Consider the following 20,480-nt stretch of genomic DNA (forward strand, 5'->3'; position numbering starts at 1 on the left):
CTTAATAAGGAATCTTTACATATAAAGCATGACTTCTAATTATCTTTTAAAATTTATGGTGAATTTCCAAAGTCGAACAGGGGATCCAGAAATCGCTCCGCCCTGTTTCACAAAAATTTAAACATCTCATAAAATATAGCTCATATACCTATTTCGCTTCTTCCATATGAAAATAGACTCATCAAGCTTCGATTCCATAACTTATTCATTATTTAATTTAATTTCTACTATTTTTAGTGATTTTTCAAATTCACATCACTACTGCTGTCTGAATCTATTTTATGGTAAATTTTACCTATTTCATGGTTTCCATGGATTAGCTAGCAATTTAGCATACATAACACCAAATATGATCATGATTAGCCATTCCAATGGCTAATCATTACCAAGCATTTCCATACCACTCAATAACCATATCATGAGACCATATACACAAAATGATTATAATGCTATACATGCCATACTCAAAATATACAAGCCATTATGCCAAGATGGTATACTTGATAGTGTGGCGTGCCTCCGACCGCTTCCGATTTCCGAGCTGGCTTGTCAACACTACAAGGAATGAAAAGGAGGAGTAAGCATAAATGCTTAGTAAGTTCACATGCAAATAGCAAGTAACATAACCATATAAGCAAACATAAAACATCATTTGCATAATCATCACCAAGACATTCATATCACATTTTCATTTATCATCTTACCATATTGTTGTTATATCGAGTTTTCAACCCGAGGGTTAAGTACATACCTGTTCAAAGTATCCATTTCACAACACTTACCAATACGTCCCTTTCATCTTGAGTATTCCTCTATTTGAGTAGAACTTTCCCCGTTGAACACATCGGAATATAATTCGGATACATGAAAAGTTTGCACATAAGTGCCACATATGTAGCCAAGCTACCATGTAACCCGCCCATAAGTGAACTCGGACTTAACTCAACGAGCTCAGGCGTTCGCATCCATGAGTGAACTCGGACTCAACTCAACGAGTTCGGATGCCTAGTTACATCTCACGAACTCGGACTCAACTCAACGAGTTCGGACATTTGCATCCATAAGTGAACTCGGACTCAACTCAACGAGTTCGGATGCCCAAATATCCCAGTGACATGTCACTTGTATCCTAATCTATTCCTAAGGTTCAAACGGGCGTTTTCCTCGATCACACATCTTTTCCATCTTCCACGGAATATCGAAATTGATACTTCGGTGATAGTTCATACTCATCAAGTAATTCACATAATTACATATTATTCAACAATAACCACAAAGCATAATATTTCATGATAATAATCAGCATCATATCATATAAACAACATTAAATTGCTTAAAATGACAATTATGTTATTACATTTACACATGAACTTACCTCGTATGCGAAAATGGCTACTTTTACCATTTCGTCCACAACTTGGTATTTTCCCCATTTTAGCCCGAATTTCAGTTTTCCTTGCTTTATCATTTAAAATATAGTCTAATTAGGACTCACATTATTCAAATTGACCCAAAATCATATTTTGGAAAAATTACAATTTTGCCCCTAAACTTTTGCATATTTACACTTTTTCCCCAAAGCTCGTAAATTAAAATTCAGCCTATTTTCTTATGTTTTATGACATGCGGATCATTTTTCCCTTCTATGGAAACATCAAATTCTCACTCTAACATGTACTTATGACTATTAGGTATTTTTACCGATTAAGCCCTTTTGCTAGTTTTCACTTAAAACCGAGTAGCACAAGTTGTCTAACATAATTTAAAACCTCATATTCTATCATAAAACACCAAAATACACAAATTTCACCTATGGGTATTTTTCCAAATATGAACCCTAGGTTGAATAATTGCTAGCATAAGCTTAATCGAGCTACCGGGACTCCAAAAACGTAAAAATCATTAAAAACGAGGCTAGAACGGACTTACAATCGAGCTTGGAAGCTTGAAAAACCCTAGCCATGGTTTCTCCTTGCTATATTCGGCCATGGGGTTGAAGATGAGCAAAATTGGCTTTTAATTTTGTATTTTAATTCATTTTACCCCTAAATGACCAAAATGCCCTTACTACTAAACTTTCCAAAAATTCCATCCATGTCCAATTTTTGTCCATAGACTTAGAAATTGGTAAAATTCTATTTAAGACCTCCTAAATAAAATTTCAAAACAATTTCATACTAGAAACTTCTAGAATGCAAGTTTTGCAATTTATTCGATTTAGTCCCTAATTTCAATTTAAGCACTTTATGCATAAAATTTATTCACAAAATTTTCACAAAATCATGCAATCATATCATAGACCTCAAAATAATCATAAAATAATTATTTCTATCTCGGATTTTGTGGTCACGAAACTACTATTCCGACTAGGCCCAAAATCAGGATATTACACTATGTGTTTTATTGAGTCTACAGTTGAGCTAAAAATTGAAATGGTAAGTAGTCTTATTAGTGAAATTGGTAAGTGGCTGATAGAATGTTAGTTTAAGAGTTCACTACTGTTAATTTCTATTTAATTTCGTTGTATATTATTATTGATCATGTATCTAATGTTAACATTGAATACTTTCGATGGTAAGTTTAATTCTTGATGTACTTATTAAACTTTTATAAGCTTAACATGTTAAATCTTCAACGCATAAGTAGAGGCTCGACTTGGAGCTCTAAAGTGAAGATACAATCTCAACTCATCACATCACATCACATCTCAAAGCTTGAAAGAGAGAATGGTTTTGACCTTCTGGTAATAGATTATGGCATATACATAAGTTAAAGTAAAAATTGCATACAATATTTCTAATGAAAATACTTAATGAATCTTGAACATTTTGCTAACTTTACGAACTTAGTTAAGCTTTGATTGAATTATATGTTGAATTACATGATATTTTGATGGATATTTATATTTTGTAATGTTTAGAAGTGTTATAGAATGATTGATGATAGTTTAGACATGGTTTTAGATGTTTCAAAAATGTTTTGGGTGATCTACCCTTAGTGTCACGACATTACAAATCAGTGTTGTGACATTAGATGACATTGGAGTATTCTACCCTCAGTGACGCAACACTGACTCTGTTTACCTTGTGTTGATCCAATAGGCCCTGGATGGATCTCGTTTGTAACCAAATTTTAAAGGAAGCCTAGAAATGACTTGAATAGCTTCAAATAAGTCTATTTATGTTAAAACAAAGTTTTGAAATTAATGTTCGAATTAAGTAGTTTTTACTGTCCAAATGTAACATCCTTTGCTCATGTTAAATCAGTCAATTCAAGTGAGGGGCGTTACATTTTATGTATACATTTGAACCAAAATCAAAATTTAATGTGTATAAATACACAGAATCAAGGCTCATGTATCAAATTACACATTAAATCAAAGTTCATATATAATTTTGATATTTATCCCTTTTATTTAATTTACATAAAAATCAACCTTTCAAACGCATCTTCCAAAAATATATTGTTTTGTGTATGAAAATGTTTATTGAAGCATGCAACTTATCAACAAAACATATATTGTTGAATAATATTTTTTTAATATTTTATATTCAAATTTTAATAACATGGATAATTTATATTTCTATAGTTATAAAAAGTTAAATTTTAAAATAAAATATATTGGAATAATAGTGTTTTATTTGAATTTTATATTCAATTTGTGATAATATTTATAATTGATTTTTTAATTACTAAAATTAAATTTATATTAATTATTTAGAGTTGAAGGACATCGTAATTTATGCAAATGAATCCCTATAAATACATTATTTAAAAATAAAATAAAAGTAAAAATATTTTTATTATTTAAATTGAATTTGGGACAAAATTTTTTGTCTAAACTTGACGCATGGGCAAGTCTAGTGTGAGTCTACTACTCGAATTACATCATTTAATTTTTTCCTAAATTGGTCATTAAGATAATTTATTTAAATATTTGTTATTTTTGAGTATCTTACGTATATGAATTTAGAGTTGACATAGAATTATTATGAAAAACTATAATAAGGGATGAAAAAATATACGATAAAAAGTAAACATGGGAAAATAATCAAAGCACGTATGGTCAAATTTTATTTTATTTTTTATCGTTATCACCAAAGTTTACACAAACTCCACGAGTAACCTTAAAAGCTACAGTTAGGGGAGAGCAATTTTTCGGTTTTGACTTAAAAAAACTAAAAAATTCAACCCATTTGATTTTTTCGATTTCGGTTTAGTCGTGTCATAATATACTTCCCAATGACATAACTCAATTTTCCTTTTCTTGTCACTTTATTTCCTTATTTTACTGTATTAAGGATAATATCTTACTGTAGAAATTTTTAGGGTGTTACAAGTCGATTGGGGCGGGTTGGTTGGTTTTAACATCGGTTTAATCAATTAATTTAGTCAGTTATCGATTTTTGAATCTGAGAACTAAATTGACCGATTCGACTTATTCTATATTATTTTTAAATTATTTAAAATATATTTATATTTTATATTAAATAATAGATAAATAACCATATAAACTCAACCTAATAATCCAAGGTTGGTTAATCGACTGAACTGACCAAATCAAAGTTGGTTCGATTTGGACAGTTTTCTCAACTAAAATCGATCGGATTAATTTTCTTTAATTAAAGTTGATTAAGTCGGTTCGAAAAACCGATTGCTCTCCACCTCCCCCCTAACTATAGAGTTGATAAAAGTTGTAAGATACATCACTAAATATTTTTTAATTATAATAAATATATAATACATAATTGATTTATATTTCACAAATTAATTTTAAAATATTGTACCATTACCTAAATTATGATTTCAATTTCTTTGATTTATAAAATGATATTTATTATAAATATTATTTGCATGAAACATACCCATAATGTGCCAAAATTTACATACAATTAATTTTTAATGTGAAAAATTATATATATTTTTAAAAACATGGACATGAGTTACATTAGGAAATTATACTAAATATGGGATGAAATTGAAAAATAATATACACAATTGAAAATAATTCAAAAATAAGAAGGATACAATAAAAATACATGAATGCATATAATTAATTAATAAAGTTCAAAAGTTTGATAAGTTACTCTAAAAATAAGGGTAATTAATTTATTTTTTTGGAGTGACCAAATTAACAAAAAAAAATTGAGGTGGTCAAAATAGGAATGAAAACTATTTAGAGTGACTAATAGGGTAGTTTACCCTAAAAATCAAGTATAAAGCTTTAAAACTTTTTAGGGAGGGCCGGATGAAATTTTAATTTTTTATAGTTTATATTTTTATAATTTGTAAAAGATTAAATTAAATTTTTATAATTTTAGGGGGGCCAAAGTGTAATTTTACCTTTACTAATTAAAATTTTTTTAAAAATTTTAAGGGCCTAAAATGAAATTTTCCATTTTAGGGGGGGCCGGGGCCCATGCTAGCCCCCTGGCTACCCCCTACTAAAAATAATAATACAATGTGCATTTTGTTTTTTTTTTCTTAATCATCTTAAAATACCATAATTGCCCCTCTTGAAATCTTTAATGATATTGATTTTTATTTTACATTAATCTCATTATAGGTTCTGATCATATTTTTATTTTTCTATACAATATCAAAAACTACCCATAGCCCCTCCTAAACTCTTAAATGGGAAGAAAATGCGCTTCAATGTACTCGAACCCACGTCCTCCTATACTGACAACAATATCAATGTCAATCGAACTAAAACTCAATCAACCTTTAATGATATTGTTGATTTGGTAAAAAATTAGCTCTACTCATTGTTTAAACAAAGCTATCTGATGCATTGGGATAGCTTTTATATATAGTTATAAATGGTAAACACAAGTAACTTAGCATATTTATTAATATTTACATTATATTACTATACATTTAGATTTTTAAAAATTATATAATATATATTAGATTATGACACGATAAAATTTATGTGAAAATTATATTTATTAAAAGTTCATGTAAAAATCAAATAAAGTTTGATTAAAATAGTAAAATTGAAAGTTTAAGTACCATCGTGTCAAGTTCAAATCTTGTTATCTATGGATTTTTATTGAATTTACATAAAAATATAAAAATTTCCTCGAAATAGTATAATTTATTTTGTAAAAAGTATGGTTTTTTGATCATTTCCCAACTGATTTGGATTTCAGTTAATAGGTGACAACAACTCGATCATGCATTTGAAGAATATGTATTGTTTTTACGTATAATAAAATTGAAAAACGAGAAAGGCCAAACTTCAAGCTTTAATATTGAAACTTAAGTTTAGTTCATATTTTAATAGCTTTTTTGGGGGGAGCAAAGCCCGTTTTTCATGCTTTTTTTTTTCAAACCTTTCAAAATATCGAGCGAGCTTTCAAATTTAGATAAATAATCTAACTATTGAATAAATCTTCATTTTTTTTTTCCTTTTTGATAATATACTTCATTTTAATTTATTATAAATATAGGGATACTCTAATTTTTGGCCCGTGAACTTGATAACTACGTTCACTTTGGTAGCTGTACTTTTTTTGTTCACTTTGGTACTTAAACTTGATAATTGGATCTATTTTGGTCCCTGAACTTGAAAATTGAAAAAATTTAATGATGTGACTTTCTAAGATTGTGCTATATCGTCACTTAAAACTTAAAAAAATTATATAAATTTTCAAGTGATGACGTGGTACAATTTTATAGTATCACATTCATTGTTTTAATATCTAGACCGGTGGTTGAACAAGTCAGACCACCAGTTCTCTATTCAACCAATTTGATGGATTCGATTGCATGTCTAACAATAATAATTAATTAATTAAAATTTCATAAAAATCTAAAAAATAAAACAAAAAAATTATTAGACCGTTCAACTATTGATTTTTGTCTCGTTTTTCAATTTTTACCTATTTCAAATAGTTTCCAAGTCAGTCGGTTCAACTCATTTGTTTGGACCTTTATATCGATTAGTTCTCGATCTATCTGATTTGGTATTGTTCTAGTAATACTGGTTACATCATTAAATCTTAATAGAATCTAATTTTTACCAATTTTAGGGATCAAATGAACCGAAAAAAATCCAAATACCAAAATGAATCTAATTATCGGGGAATCCTAAAATTACATAACAAGCCTAAAATTAGAGGTGCCCATGCAAATAGTAACTATACCTGACCCAGTGACCCAGCAAGGCCTAACTAGTAAAGTATGGCCCAATCTTCACACTACCTTAATAAAAACCAAATGTCTTTAAAACGTTGCCGTTTTAAATTACCGCCTCGCAAAAACCTATATATAAAAATGGTGAACGAACAAATTATACAAAAGCGATCGATCAATTGAAAATTTCTCTTCGAAGGTAACCCTTTTATTTAATCGTTCACAAAACCCTAGATTTTCGCTTTTGATTTGATTCAATTCATGGATGTATTAATTTTGATTCATATATGCATTAACAATCTGTTTTCAATGTCGATTTTTTTCCCTTTGTTCAACAGATGGAAGCGACGAACAACACTGATTCGGAACCTGTTTCGAAGCCTCAATTGATCTATCGTTGCAAAAGATGCCGAAGAATCGTTGCTTCAGAGGAAACTATAGTTCCTCATGAGCGAGGGAAAGGGGAAGCAAGTTTTAAATGGAGAAAAAGGAGTGGGCATAACATCGGGGATGAAGAGAAAGGATCGACCCAATGTTCTTCCATATTCGTTGAGCCTTTGAAGTGGATGCAACCGGTTCAAGAAGGGTATGTAGAAGAGAAACTTCAGTGTATGAGTTGTAAATCTCGGTTGGGTTCGTTTAATTGGGCAGGTATGCAATGTAATTGTGGAGCTTGGGTTAATCCTGCTTTTCAATTGCATAAGAGTAGGTTAGATGAGTGTTATATGTGAAAAAGAATTAAGAGTTTATTGATGTTGGTTGATAATCTAATCTTTTGCTAATTCCATTATTGGATATGGCATTTTGTTTTAGCAGATTTTAGCTTTTGGAGATGATTCAGTAACCAAAAAAAGATCCTATTGTAATAGATGGCTAGCTGTAGTAAATGCTGCTGCTTTTTTTTTCATATATAATCGCTTTTCTTGAAGTATCTGTGTGCAATTCATCTCAGTAAATATGCGAGAATCTTGGAAAAATTGAACATACTCGTGTTGGTAAATACTTGTATTCCATAATCATGCTTGAGTTTGTGATGATAAATGAGAGGTCTTGAAATTTAATCAGTGAATGGATGGATAGTTGATTTGATTTATGTTATGGCTATTAGCTTTTTGGTAATCAGAGAATAGAAGTATTTAGTGATATTGCTTTATAATCTAATCTGTCCTATCTGTGTGCAATACATCTTGGAAAAATTGAACATACTCGTGTTGGTCACATACACGTATTCTATACTCAAGCATGAGTTTGGGATGATAAATGAGAGAGATTGAATTTTAATCAGTGAATGGATGGATAGTTGATTTGATTTGTGTCATGGCAATTGGCTTTCTGGTAATCAGAGAATAGAAGTATTTGCTGATGTTGCTTGATAATCTAATCTTTGCCAGTTCCATGATTGGATATGGTAGTTTGTTTTAGGAGATTAGCTTACTTTTAGTAAACTTATTCTTTTTCTTGAAGCATACGAACTCATGCCGGTTACGTACTCGTACTCAACACTCAAATTTAGAAGTTGAATTTTGATTAGTGAATGGATGGATAGTTGGTTTGATTTGTATTTATGACAATTAACTTTCTTGTAATCAGAGAATTTAAGTATTGGATTTGGAGTAGCCATTGAATGAAAAAAAAATAACTCGGGTTTTTATTGTTCATTTGTTAAATACTTGCATCATTATGCAATAATTCTTATCAAGAGAATTGCATACATTGCTGTTACAGCGTAGGGTAGGGTAGGTTTTGAGTGTGAACTGAAAATAACCACCGGAATCCAGTGTCTCTCTGAGAACAAGACGGTGCCTTTTCACTGCCCAGCAGCAAATGCATCGACGGGGAAAGTCTTGGTGACACCAGCGAGGCTCTTGAAGTGGATTTTTCCGGTGGGTGGATCATCGGCGATGATCTCATTCACCGGAGGCCACAACATGAGTTCCTTAGCCTTAACTCCTTTGAGTTTCTTGATCCGTTTCTTATCCACAATACCAGTAATTTGTGTGTCGTAGCTGACCAGTTTACTGATCATCTTGAATTTATGTTCGACCTTTTTCTTTTGCTCGATCCACATGTAACCGGTATCCCTCACAAAACCGACCTCGATCACGTCCACAAGAGGGAGAAGTCCTAATGGGAGGTCGAACTCTTGGAGAAGAGCAATGGCCATCTCCATTCCCTCTTCATGACCTTTCTTCACAACCCCTCCTTCTTTCTCTGCCATTATAAATTGAACTATAAACCTTTGATGCAATTGTTTGATATTGTGATGATGTGATTATAAACATGAAGTAGGTATATTATTTATACTAGTGTGTATGTTCACTTAGGACAAAAATTAAAGGGGAAACCGAGGTTATTTTGCATCGTGTCCGGCCATTAAATGGGTTTTCACATCAAACCGGCCATTAATTACTTCTTTAAGTAATTTTGACATTTTTATTTTCTTTTGAAGACCGGTCTCGGACACGCAACAGAAGGTATTATTTTCGTGTTGGGACTTTTTCTTTCATATTTTGAAGAGAAAGGGATTCATGTAATTTAAAGAGTGTCATGATCAATAGATATACAACTTGTAAGTTCACAGGGACAAAACCTTCTGTCAAGGGTTAAAGACTCTCCCCTTAATAGGTATAATATAAGAAAAAGGGTTACGGTTGTTAAGATTTGAACCTTATGTCGTTAAATATATTACGAGTAATTGAAAAAGGTTGTGCATGTTAAACTTCGAATTTCGTATTAATAATTCCCTACCTTTTAAGGGTGTTACCATATGGGATAATATAATTTTGAGTCCCTAAATTTGGCAACTAGGATTATTGTACCTGTAATTTTTTGATCCATTTTGGTCCTTAAATTTGAATTTTTTTTCAAAATATGATGATGTGATCGGTGTTAATGGAACAAGATTAGATCAGACGAATTGAGAACTGGTTGATATAACGATTTGAACAAGGGCGTTGAACTAATTAGCTTGAAAACTACTTAATATTGATAAAAATTGACAATTGAACAGTCGAATCAAATCAATAAATTTTTTTTATGAAATTTTAATTAATTATTTAATTATTCTTAGTTTGACAATCGAATCTATCGAACTAATTGAATAAAAAATCAATGGTCTAACTTGTTCAACCACTAGCTCGGTTACCAGAACACTAAATGTGACATTATGAGATTGTACTACATCATCATTAGAAAATTTATATAAATTTTAAAAAATTTTAAGTGATGATGTGACACAATTTTAGAGCGCCACATTATCAAATTTTTTATATTTTTTAAGTTTAAGGTTCAAATTCCTGATTATCAAATTTAAGCGTCAAAATGAATTGAACAAAAATACAAATACTAGAGTAAAAAATTATAGCATGAAAATAGATTCAAGAATTTTACTCTTTTGTCTATGGCTTGGATTGCATGCATTTGTAATTGACTATTTTAGTACATTCGTTTTTGTATTTTTCCAATTGCATCCGTTACTTGATCTACATAGTTTTTGCTGTTATTGTTTGCCTCCTCTTGTTTTTATCTCATCTTGTAGACAAAATTTTCAAGTGGTTTCATTTCGATTTAATTTTCAATTTGGTTATTTTGGGTGTTTATGTTTAGTTTTAGTTTCGGATTTTTGTCTCTTTATTTCGAAGAAAGTCTAAAAGAATTCACGAAGTTCAACTGAAGCATTCAGTCCACCAAAAAAATAATTTTAGTATTTTTTATATCAGTAGAGTTCAAACTCATGCCCTTAAATAGCATTGGTTGACAAGAACACTACCATTTGCCTCTAAAATCAATATGGCTTATGATGCAACCTCCAAGCTTGTTTAGCCAGAAGTTTAAAACTTTATAAACCTTGTTCCTCCGCATTTCTTTCGCTTAATGAGCTGATCGAAAAACACATCTAGTGAATTTCTTCATTCTCGTGTTAGACCTCTTTAAAGACTAATATATAAAAGATTCTTGGGCCTTTTTATTAAAATAACCCATAAATCTTAAAAAAGTTCTAAAATGACCCACCTTTTTAATAAAACACAAAAATGACCTGAAATCTACACTAAAAGTTAGTGGAGCCAAATTAAATGGCGCCACCAACTTGCCACATCAGCAGGGACCATAAAAAATTAATTTTTTGGTGGAGCCATGTAGAATGGCGCCACCTGTATAAATATTAGGAAAATACTGAAATTTTTTAAAACATAAGAGGACTTAAAAAAATTATCCATTTTCCTGGTGGTGCCAAAATAAATGGCCCCACCAGTCTGCCCAATGTCAGTGCCTTTTGTTTTTAACTTTTAATTCTTTCACTTTTTTTTTGTCTTTTTCTCATTTAATTAATTTATTTATTATTATTAATTTTAAAATTTTTGAGATATATATTTAAAATATTTTATTTATATATATTTTTAAATTTTAAAATATAAATTTTAAATATTATTTTTAAAATTTTAAATATTATTTTTAATATTTAAATATTTTAAACTTTCAAATTTATTATTAATTTTATAATAACTTAAATATTATTTAATTTGTTTTATAATATTTTAAATTATGATTTTTAAAATTACTTTTCAAGATATTCGCTTTTTAATAAAAATAACTCAAAAATTTAATTACTTATCAAAATAACATATTTTTTAATTTGGCTCCACCAACATTTCAAATATACATTTATTTATTTACTTATTTATTATTATTAATTTTAAAAATTTAAAATGTATATTTGAAATGTTTTATAATATATATTTTTTAATTTTAAATATTTTTTAAATTATTTTTAAATTTTGAATATTATTTTTAAACATTAAATATATATTTTAAAATTTGTTTTTTACTTTTTTAAACTTTTGTCATTTCTCTGACATTTTATTTTATTTTTTCTTTATCTTTATTTATTTATTTATTTTATTTTATTTTATTTTTTATTATTAATTTTAAAAATTTGAAATGTATATTTGAAATGTTTTATAATATATATTTTAAAATTTTAAATATATATATTTGAAATTATTTTTCTAAATTTTAAATATTATTTTTAAATCATTGTTTAAAATTTAAATATTATTTTTAAATATTAAAAATATTTTTAATAATATAAAACATTTAAATATTTTAAAATATAACCTTTCAAATTTATTATTAATAAATTTAGAAAAATAATTTCAAATATATATATATTTAAAATTTTAAAATATATATTATAAAACATTTCAAATATACATCTCAAGTTTTTAAAATTAACAATAAAAAATAAAATAAAATAAAAATAAATAAATAAATAAAGATAAAGAAAAAATAAAAAAATGTCAGAGAAATGATAAAGGTTAAAAAAGAAGTAAAAAGCCAAATTTGAAAGTTTAAAATATTTAAATATTAAAAAATAATATTTAAAATTTAAAAAATAATTTCAAAATATATATTTTAAAATTTAAAAATATATATATTAATAAAATATTTTAAATATATATTTCAAAAATTTTAAAAGTAATAATAATAAATAAAATAATGAGAAAAAGACAAAAAAAAAAAAAGGGTCAAAGAGTTAAAAAGTTAAAAACAAAAGGCACTGATATTGCGCCATTTATTTTGGCTCCACTAAAAAAATGGATAATTTTTTTTAAGTCCTCCTATGTTTTAAAAAATTTCAATATTTTCTTAATATTTATATAGATGGCGCTATTTTACATGGCTCCACCCAAAAATTAATTTTTTATGGTCCTGCTGATGTGGCAAGTTGGTGGCGCTATTTAATTTTGCTCCACCAACTTTTACTATAAATTTCAGGTCATTTTGGTGTTTTATTAAAAAGGTGGGTCATTTTGAAACTTTTTTAAAATTTATGGGTTATTTTAATAAATAGGCCAGATTCTCGACTACTTTCTACGGGCCAAGCCTTCAAGCATAAACAGTGGTGACAAAGTAATTCGAATTTGATATATTCAACTCAATTCCACTTTATAAGGGCAAATTTTTTTGTTTGAAAATCAAGTTCATGGTGGGGTAAAAATGGGTTTCCAATTAAAATTTTTGAGTTCGAGTTTTGATCGAACTCGCACCGCCCTCTCTTTAAGTAGGTTACCGAAAGATCCCTCTTTTTAATTTTGTAACTAATTTTATAAATTTAATTATATTTTTCAAACTTTTATAAGAAATTTTAATTGTTTATTTTATATCTTTTAGTTAGATTTTTTTAAATATGTTTAAAAATGTCAAAAGTTCCTATACTTATAAAAATTTAGATTTAGTCCCTAATATTTTTATTTTTAAGAATTTAGTCCTTTTAGTTTCAAATTTCAAGTCCAGCTATTAACATTACTATTATCATTTTGTTAAATTTATTAGTGTGACATTTTGAAATTAAAAAAAAATCACTTCGTAACCATATAACTAAAAATATGACATTGTAATGAACTTGAATTTAACAAAATAATTTTAACACCGTTAACAGTTGAACCTGAATTTTAAAATTTGAAAAGTAAAGGAACAAAATTCTTGGAAATAAAAGTATAAAAATTAAATCATGAATCTTTGAATAATACAGGGACTTATGACATAATAAACCTTTGAATTTTTATAATTTATTTAATTCTTTCCTCTGTGTTCGATTTTTGAGTAGTAAAATTTTAAATAAATTGCAGCTTGGAGTACAATCGAAGCAAAAAATGTAAGGATAAACTACAGTAGAAGTCACCCAACTATGGGTTTTTTCTTTTTTGGTCATCAATTTATGAAAAGTTATAAAATTATCACTCAATTATTCAATTTTGTCTCTTTGAGTCATCAGCTGACTAACGTAAAAATGGTAACACCAAAATATCTAAGCTAGTTGGATGACGAAAAAAGACAAAATTAAATAATTAAATGACTATTTTGTAATTTTTCGTAGTTGTGTGACCAGGAAGAAAAATTAACTAATAGTTTGATGACTATTTTATAATTTTTTATAATCGAGTGGCCCAAAAAACACATAGTTATATGATTACTAACATAATTTACCCAAAATGTAAAAATCGATATGATAACGAGGCAAGCAAAAAACTGTACCGTTTTGCTCATTTACGAACCCTAAAGAAAATAGCTACGAGGGAATGCTATAACCAGGGATTTAAATAGCGGTCCGCTACCGGTATAGCGGCCGTTATATAGCGGTAGCGGCACCGTCCGAAACCAATATTGTTGAAAATAGCGGTGTGAAGCGGAGTCACACCAATAGCGGTGGATCGCGGCCGCAATTTAACGGGTAACGGCCAATTGCGGCAGTAACGGGCCGCTATTTCCGTTATTTTACAATAACGGAAAAAAAAAATTCTGCAGAGAAGGAAATACAGAGCAAAGGTAAGAACGGTAAATGAGAAGTGAAAAAAGGGGTAAATGGGGAAGAAAATAAAGGCTGGTTAGTGGAATTGGGCTACTTTTGTTTTTACTTCGTGTTTGGGCTTGTTTTTGTTTTACTTGTTTTGTTCCTTAGGCCTGTTGTGGTATTTGTTTAGCATTCTGCTCTGTGATTGGGTTTGTTCTTGGACTTTTGTTTTTCTGATTTTACTTAGGCCTTTGTATTGTGTTGGCTTAAAGTTTGTTTTACTGTTTCAATATAATCAATGAATTTTATTCAAAAAAAATATTTGAGACTCATATAAATTAGATTTAAAATTTTTAAAAATTAATTTCAATTATAAATTAAAAATCAATATTTTCATTTACATAGAGTATTTTAACATAAAATATATATAAATAATAAAAATATTTTTATTACCATATCCCATCAGTATCATTGTCTTCATTTTTAAAAATTACAATGTCATGATGAATATCTCGGAATGTGTTTCACATTAACAAGTTCTAATTTTTTACTGATATTAAATTGTTAGATTCCTAGCTTTACGAGTCGATTATGTTAACTGTATTACTCAAGTTTAATATTCTTTTAACCTTCTAATAAGTATTAGAAAACACTTTAAAAATCATTAAAAGTGACTTTTATAATTAAAATTAAAATTATTATGTTTTACAATAAGTTGTGTGAATTTTAAAAATTCACGACCATGATACTTCATGATGACCGCATAATAGCTTCCGTTATGTCAAGAATCATGATAAAAGCAACGCGACCGAAAACGTGACCGCAACCGCAATTTAAATCCCTGGCTATAACTCCCATTAAATTGGTAGTTTAACTTGTAGGGACCAAAAATTAAACTCTAGAGGAAAATGGTGAAAGATCCACAACCCACAATAGTTGGAAAAGAATCATGGATCATTTAGAGTAAAAGGATAAAAGTAACATCTAGTCCTTGAACTTGATAATTTTTTTAAATTTAGTCCTTAAACATTTTTGTCCATATTAGTCTTGGAATTTGAAAATTTTTCTCCATTTTGTCTTTGAACTTGGATTCTATTACAGTGTAATGACGTGACACTCTGAGATTATTCCATACCATCACTTGAATTTTTTTTTTCTATAATATATTAAAATTTACAAAGAAAATTTTAAAAAATTGTAAGTAATAACATGATACAATTTCAAAATACTAATCCATCACACCTTAATGGAATTCAAGTTCAAGGACCAAGTTAAGAAAAAATGATAAGTTTAAGGACTAAAGGTTGATTTATCCTAAAGTATATCATTTGTCATTGAACCGTAAACGAGAAAATTACGCTAAACTCCATTGGTCGGTTACCTAAAGTTAGGTCATCCATCGTCCTATCTCCCTCACAGCCGCTTCCAAAAAATTAATTGATAAAATGGTCAAATTTTTCCATTAGTCCTTATACTATGAGTAAATTGTATTTTTAGTTTTTATACATTAATTTAATTAATTTTAGTTTGTAAGGAGGGTGCCGACGAAGTGATTATAAGTTAATATAATGATAAAATTGCACTTTGACTTTAAAGATGATAAAATTTTAGATTAAGCCCTCAAAAAGTCTGAAATAATAAGTTAATACAATGATAGAATTATATTTTGACCTCTTTAAAAGTTTATAATTCAATTTTAATCCCTTAAAAGTAAATTTGTGGTTTCATCCTTGTTCCTACATTGTTCGAAGTTTGAAAATTATCCTGATCCAAAATATAGCAGTTAAATTCATTAAGTCAAATTCTATCAGTGGTGTTGTACTATATGCACAGACAAATCAAAATTTTTTTTTAAGAGGGACTGAAATTAAATTATAATCTTTTAGATATCTGAATACAAATTAATCATATATTAGTTTATAATTTCATCATTTTTTTTCATTTTTAAGTAGACAAAGTACAATTCTTTTTCATTTTTATATATATCAAATTAGAGAATAGAGACTAAATTTGTAATTTATGTATAGTACAGGGACTTATATTGAAAATTGACCTAATTCAACCGTCCTCTATCTCTGACAGGCAATTAAAAAAAAAAGGACAGAACTCAAAACAATTCACGGTTCTGTTTTGCCCCAAAATCTTTTTCAGATATTTATTACATGTATTATTTTTCCCCCGATTTTCCACCATTTTTGAAAATTCAAATTTTTTTTTTGCTTCTTATTAGAGGAAAATATCTCTCTCTCTCTCTCTCTCTTTTTTTTTTTTTTTTGTACTTCAAAAAACAAGGGAAACGAGTGATATTAATGCTTAGCAGCGAACCGTATTGATAATGATGATGATGTTTCATCATCGACATCATCATATGTATGTGCAGTGGGATAATTACACTGTTATGGCGCAGATGGTGACATAGCATCCAAATACCGCAAATCGAGGGAAATTTTTGTTTGTTTTCGTTCGCGCTTGTTTCGGATAGTGTTTTGAAGACACATAAATAGAAAATGGCAACGGCTTCTCTGATTCAAGCAGGGTGTGGGTTTTCTCCGATTTTCAATAATAATAGTAATAATTGTAGTTTCCGAACCGGATTCGTCGGACCGGTCGGTCCTCACTCCTCTTCTTCTTCTTCATCTTCGTGTTCTTGGTCTTCGCACAATTTGAATTTCTCTTCCGGTAATGCTCTCCGATTTGAATTTTTCTTTTGGAATTTTTCTTCCTATTTTCCTTTTAAATTCGTTGGATTTTGTTTTGGGAATTTGAGATTCAATTAGGAATTTTAGAGAATCCAAACATGTTAATTGGTGGGTAAAATTACTATGGAGGTACCTATACAAATGTCAGATTGTATTTTACTCTCTACCCCGGAGAATAGGTAAATTAGTTCTTATAGATCAAAGAATAAATAATTCTTTCTGTTAAAAATTAATATATATAAATTAACATGAGGTACACATTATCAATTCATAAAAATTAGTCCGTATGCATCAGCTGAGGTGAACGTGACGCACCATGTATTACTACATGATTATTCTGTCAAATATACTGGTGTTTATCAATATAAATAAATAAAATTTTTAACAAAAAATAATTTGCTCTACAGGGGCAAATTTGCTCATTTCTTTAGCAGAAAAGACAAAATAAAATTTAATTTTCAGGGACTTCCATGATAATTTTACCTGTCATTTGAATTCTTTGAGTTATTATTATCTTTAGTTTCAGCTGAGCTGATTTTGTTTTTTGAACCTTTTTAAAAGGAACAAATAGTAATTGGAAACATCAAGGTCTTAGAGCTCAAGCAATGAGTACCACTACACAAGGAGGCTTTGCTGCCTCCGGCCGTATTGGGAATGGAAAAAAGGAGCCCGATCACCTTCTTGTGCTTGTTCATGGCATCTTAGCTAGGTATTTGATTAATGCTTATGTGATTGAAATGTTTCATAGAATCAATTGCTTTTACATGAACTTGTATACATAACGTAATGCTTAAAAAATGTGATTCTTTAAGGTTTTTCGTTTATCCGAATCGATATCGAATTTGGCTGAAACATTTCTATAATGTAGCCCTAGTGATTGGACATATGCAGAGGCCGAGTTGAAAAGGCGGCTCGGAAGGAACTTTTTGATTTATGGTATTTGTTCATATTTTTAATGTTACATAATTTGTATGTATAAAGATGATCTTTCATTACTTGTTTGTTTAATAATTTGTTGCAGCCAGTTCGTGTAATTCGCATACTAAAACCTTTGCCGGGGTCGATGGAGCCGGGAAGCGTTTAGCGGAAGAGGTGAGATGTTACATTGTGCAAGGATTTTTAGTTTGTTGCAGTTCAATTACTCCTTTCGCCTTGTTTCAATTTAATAGGTTCTTCAAGTTGTAAAGAAGAGGGAAAGTCTGAAACGGATTTCGTTTTTAGCTCATTCTCTCGGGGGCTTATTTGCAAGATACGCAGTCGCTGCTCTTTACTCGGAATGTGACTCGAGTGGTACCCAGTCTAATAATGTAACCGATTCTTCGGATGGAAATTTACAAACTTCAACCCCTTCGAGACAAGGTATGATTGCTGGACTAGAGCCGGTCAGTTTTATTACCTTGGCAACGCCACATCTCGGGGTCCGAGGGAGAAAACAGGTTTGTTCTCGATGGTGTTGGCTATCTAGTTTCATAATGTTTTGATGTCCTATAATTCCAATGTTATTGCTATGCTTCTGGTATCTCATAAAATGTTTTTGATTTCTATTGATCTCATAACATGTTTTCAATGTTCAGTTGTAGTCCATGCTTCTGGCACCTCATATAATGTTTTCGTTGTTCGGTTGTAGTCCATGCTTCTGGTACCTCATATAATGTTTTCAATGTTCGGTTGTCCTACAAACGTCTTTTTCTATGCATTTTGCAGTTTCTAATATCTTTGTGGTGTGCCTCAGCTTCCTTTTCTATTAGGACTTCCGATATTAGAGAAACTCGCCCCACCGATTGCTCCGTTTGTTGTTGGTCGAACTGGTAAGCAACTGTTTCTCACCGATGGCAAACCGAGCAGACCACCACTGCTTTTAAGGATGGCGTCTGATTGTGAAGGGGGAAAATTTCTGTACGTAAAGCGAGCTTTAATTTCTATCTTTTGATACAAATGACGATGTTCAAGGGGGAAAGCCCCGGATTTCAACCTTGAGCTTCAACTCCTATGACTGAATTTATGATTATAATTTCTATTTTATAGATCTGCCCTTGGTGCATTTCGGAATCGCACTGTGTATGCAAATGTATCTTACGATCGTATCCTACTGTGTCATTTCTCTTCTACTATATTTAGCTACTTATGTTACTCTTCTACTCGTTATTCCTCTCTGCCACCCGATCGGCACTTTCTTTGACATCAAATAGATATGGTCGGTTGGCGTACATCCTCTATCAGGAGGGAGAAGGAACTTGTCAAGGTAAATTTTCTGAGTCTGAAATTGGCAGCCCGGTTGAATGCATATTACTGACTTTGATACGGATTTGGCAGCCCCCATCACAATCTTTGGATGGTTATAAACACGTTGTCGACGTCGAGTACTGTCCACCAGTTTCTTCTGACGGCCCTCATTTTCCTCTGGAAGCAGCCAAAGCAAAAGCTGCGGCAAAGAATGCACCCAACATAAAAAATACAGTCGAATATCATGAACTCATGGAAGGTAATCGTTCCGACTAACATCTATTTTGTGTTGCATCTATATGATTCCGATTGACATTAACACCTCGTTTTCCTTAACAGAGGAAATGATACAAGGTTTACAGAAATTAGGATGGAAAAAGGTCGATGTCAGTTTTCACTCGTCGCTTTGGCCGTTTTTTGCACACAATAACATTCACGTACCTTTTCAATCTTAAAAACTTTGGATTTCAGAAAATTGCTTTTTACTTTTCAAAATTCCTCATACAATCCCATCTTATCCTCAGGTGAAAAACGAATGGTTTCATAACGCCGGTGCCGGAGTGATTACTCATGTTGCAGACACTCTGAAACAACAAGAATCGTCTTCCTCGTTTATTTCCTCGAGCTTGTAAGTGCACTATTGCTAGTAATGCTTTGAAAGTATATTGTATAAAATAAAACGACAAGATGGGATGAAGAAAAATGAAAATGTCTCCCATTTCCATTGATTTGCACATTGTTCATCTATAGGCACCGGTTTAACTCGATATTTTCTGAATATATGCATCGGATTTCAATGTTTTGCCGAAGATTTTCTCTTTTAGTCACCAATCTCGAGTCAGTTTTTGCCTGTTCGAGTTAATTTAGATCGAATCAAGGTTTGCAAGAACTACGTAACTGTTCTATCCCTTCATTTTGCTTCAAATTTTGTAGTATTTTATAGGGACTAGGGTCATTGCAAACTATGAGCCTAAGGTTCAATATTCTTAGAGCCAGAACTATCCGACGGTCGAGCTCCTCACTTTGAGCTGCTACTGACTCGTTTCCAACCGAGCTTAGACAAGGAATTTAAGAGACATCTCGGACAGGGGCGAAGGTAGAAAATATTTTTAGAGGGATCAACATTA

The 20,480-nt window shown here is 30.1% G+C and overlaps 3 protein-coding genes across 3 annotated transcripts; 2 read left to right on the top strand and 1 right to left on the bottom strand.

Annotated features, from left to right (window-relative positions):
* Positions 1–7,240: 7,240 nt before the first annotated feature.
* LOC108482980 (probable inactive dual specificity protein phosphatase-like At4g18593) lies at positions 7,241–8,054 on the top strand. Its single transcript, XM_017786120.2, has 2 exons — positions 7,241–7,339; positions 7,479–8,054. Exon 2 carries the CDS (start codon positions 7,479–7,481, stop codon positions 7,869–7,871), a length of 393 nt encoding a protein of 130 aa, XP_017641609.1. The 5' UTR covers positions 7,241–7,339; the 3' UTR covers positions 7,872–8,054.
* Positions 8,055–8,788: 734 nt separating this feature from the next.
* LOC108482979 (uncharacterized protein At5g01610-like) lies at positions 8,789–9,404 on the bottom strand. The gene has a single exon (XM_017786118.2). It carries the CDS (start codon positions 9,356–9,358, stop codon positions 8,948–8,950), a length of 411 nt encoding a protein of 136 aa, XP_017641607.1. The 5' UTR covers positions 9,359–9,404; the 3' UTR covers positions 8,789–8,947.
* A 7,127-nt stretch (positions 9,405–16,531) lies between these two features.
* LOC108482981 (uncharacterized) lies at positions 16,532–20,162 on the top strand. Its single transcript, XM_017786121.2, has 11 exons — positions 16,532–17,110; positions 17,692–17,839; positions 17,999–18,066; positions 18,152–18,222; positions 18,300–18,566; positions 18,863–19,026; positions 19,156–19,211; positions 19,320–19,372; positions 19,444–19,612; positions 19,693–19,790; positions 19,878–20,162. Exons 1-11 carry the CDS (start codon positions 16,939–16,941, stop codon positions 19,983–19,985), a joined length of 1,374 nt encoding a protein of 457 aa, XP_017641610.1. The 5' UTR covers positions 16,532–16,938; the 3' UTR covers positions 19,986–20,162.
* The last annotated feature ends 318 nt before the right edge of the window (positions 20,163–20,480 follow it).

Source organism: Gossypium arboreum, chromosome 6, assembly GCF_025698485.1.
Source record: "Gossypium arboreum isolate Shixiya-1 chromosome 6, ASM2569848v2, whole genome shotgun sequence".
Taxonomy (NCBI): Eukaryota; Viridiplantae; Streptophyta; class Magnoliopsida; order Malvales; family Malvaceae; genus Gossypium; species Gossypium arboreum.

What these genes read in the sequence shown, in the direction of transcription:
- LOC108482980 (XM_017786120.2), top strand. Translation starts at nt 7,479, where the DNA reads ATGGAAGCGACGAACAACACTGATTCGGAACCTGTTTCGAAGCCTCAA.
- LOC108482979 (XM_017786118.2), bottom strand. Translation starts at nt 9,358, where the DNA reads ATGGCAGAGAAAGAAGGAGGGGTTGTGAAGAAAGGTCATGAAGAGGGA.
- LOC108482981 (XM_017786121.2), top strand. Translation starts at nt 16,939, where the DNA reads ATGGCAACGGCTTCTCTGATTCAAGCAGGGTGTGGGTTTTCTCCGATT. An exon ending in GTTCATGGCATCTTAGCTAG is followed by an intron (nt 17,840 to 17,998) that starts GTATTTGATTAA and finishes TCTATAATGTAG; the next exon opens with CCCTAGTGATTGGACATATG. An exon ending in GGGTCCGAGGGAGAAAACAG is followed by an intron (nt 18,567 to 18,862) that starts GTTTGTTCTCGA and finishes GGTGTGCCTCAG; the next exon opens with CTTCCTTTTCTATTAGGACT.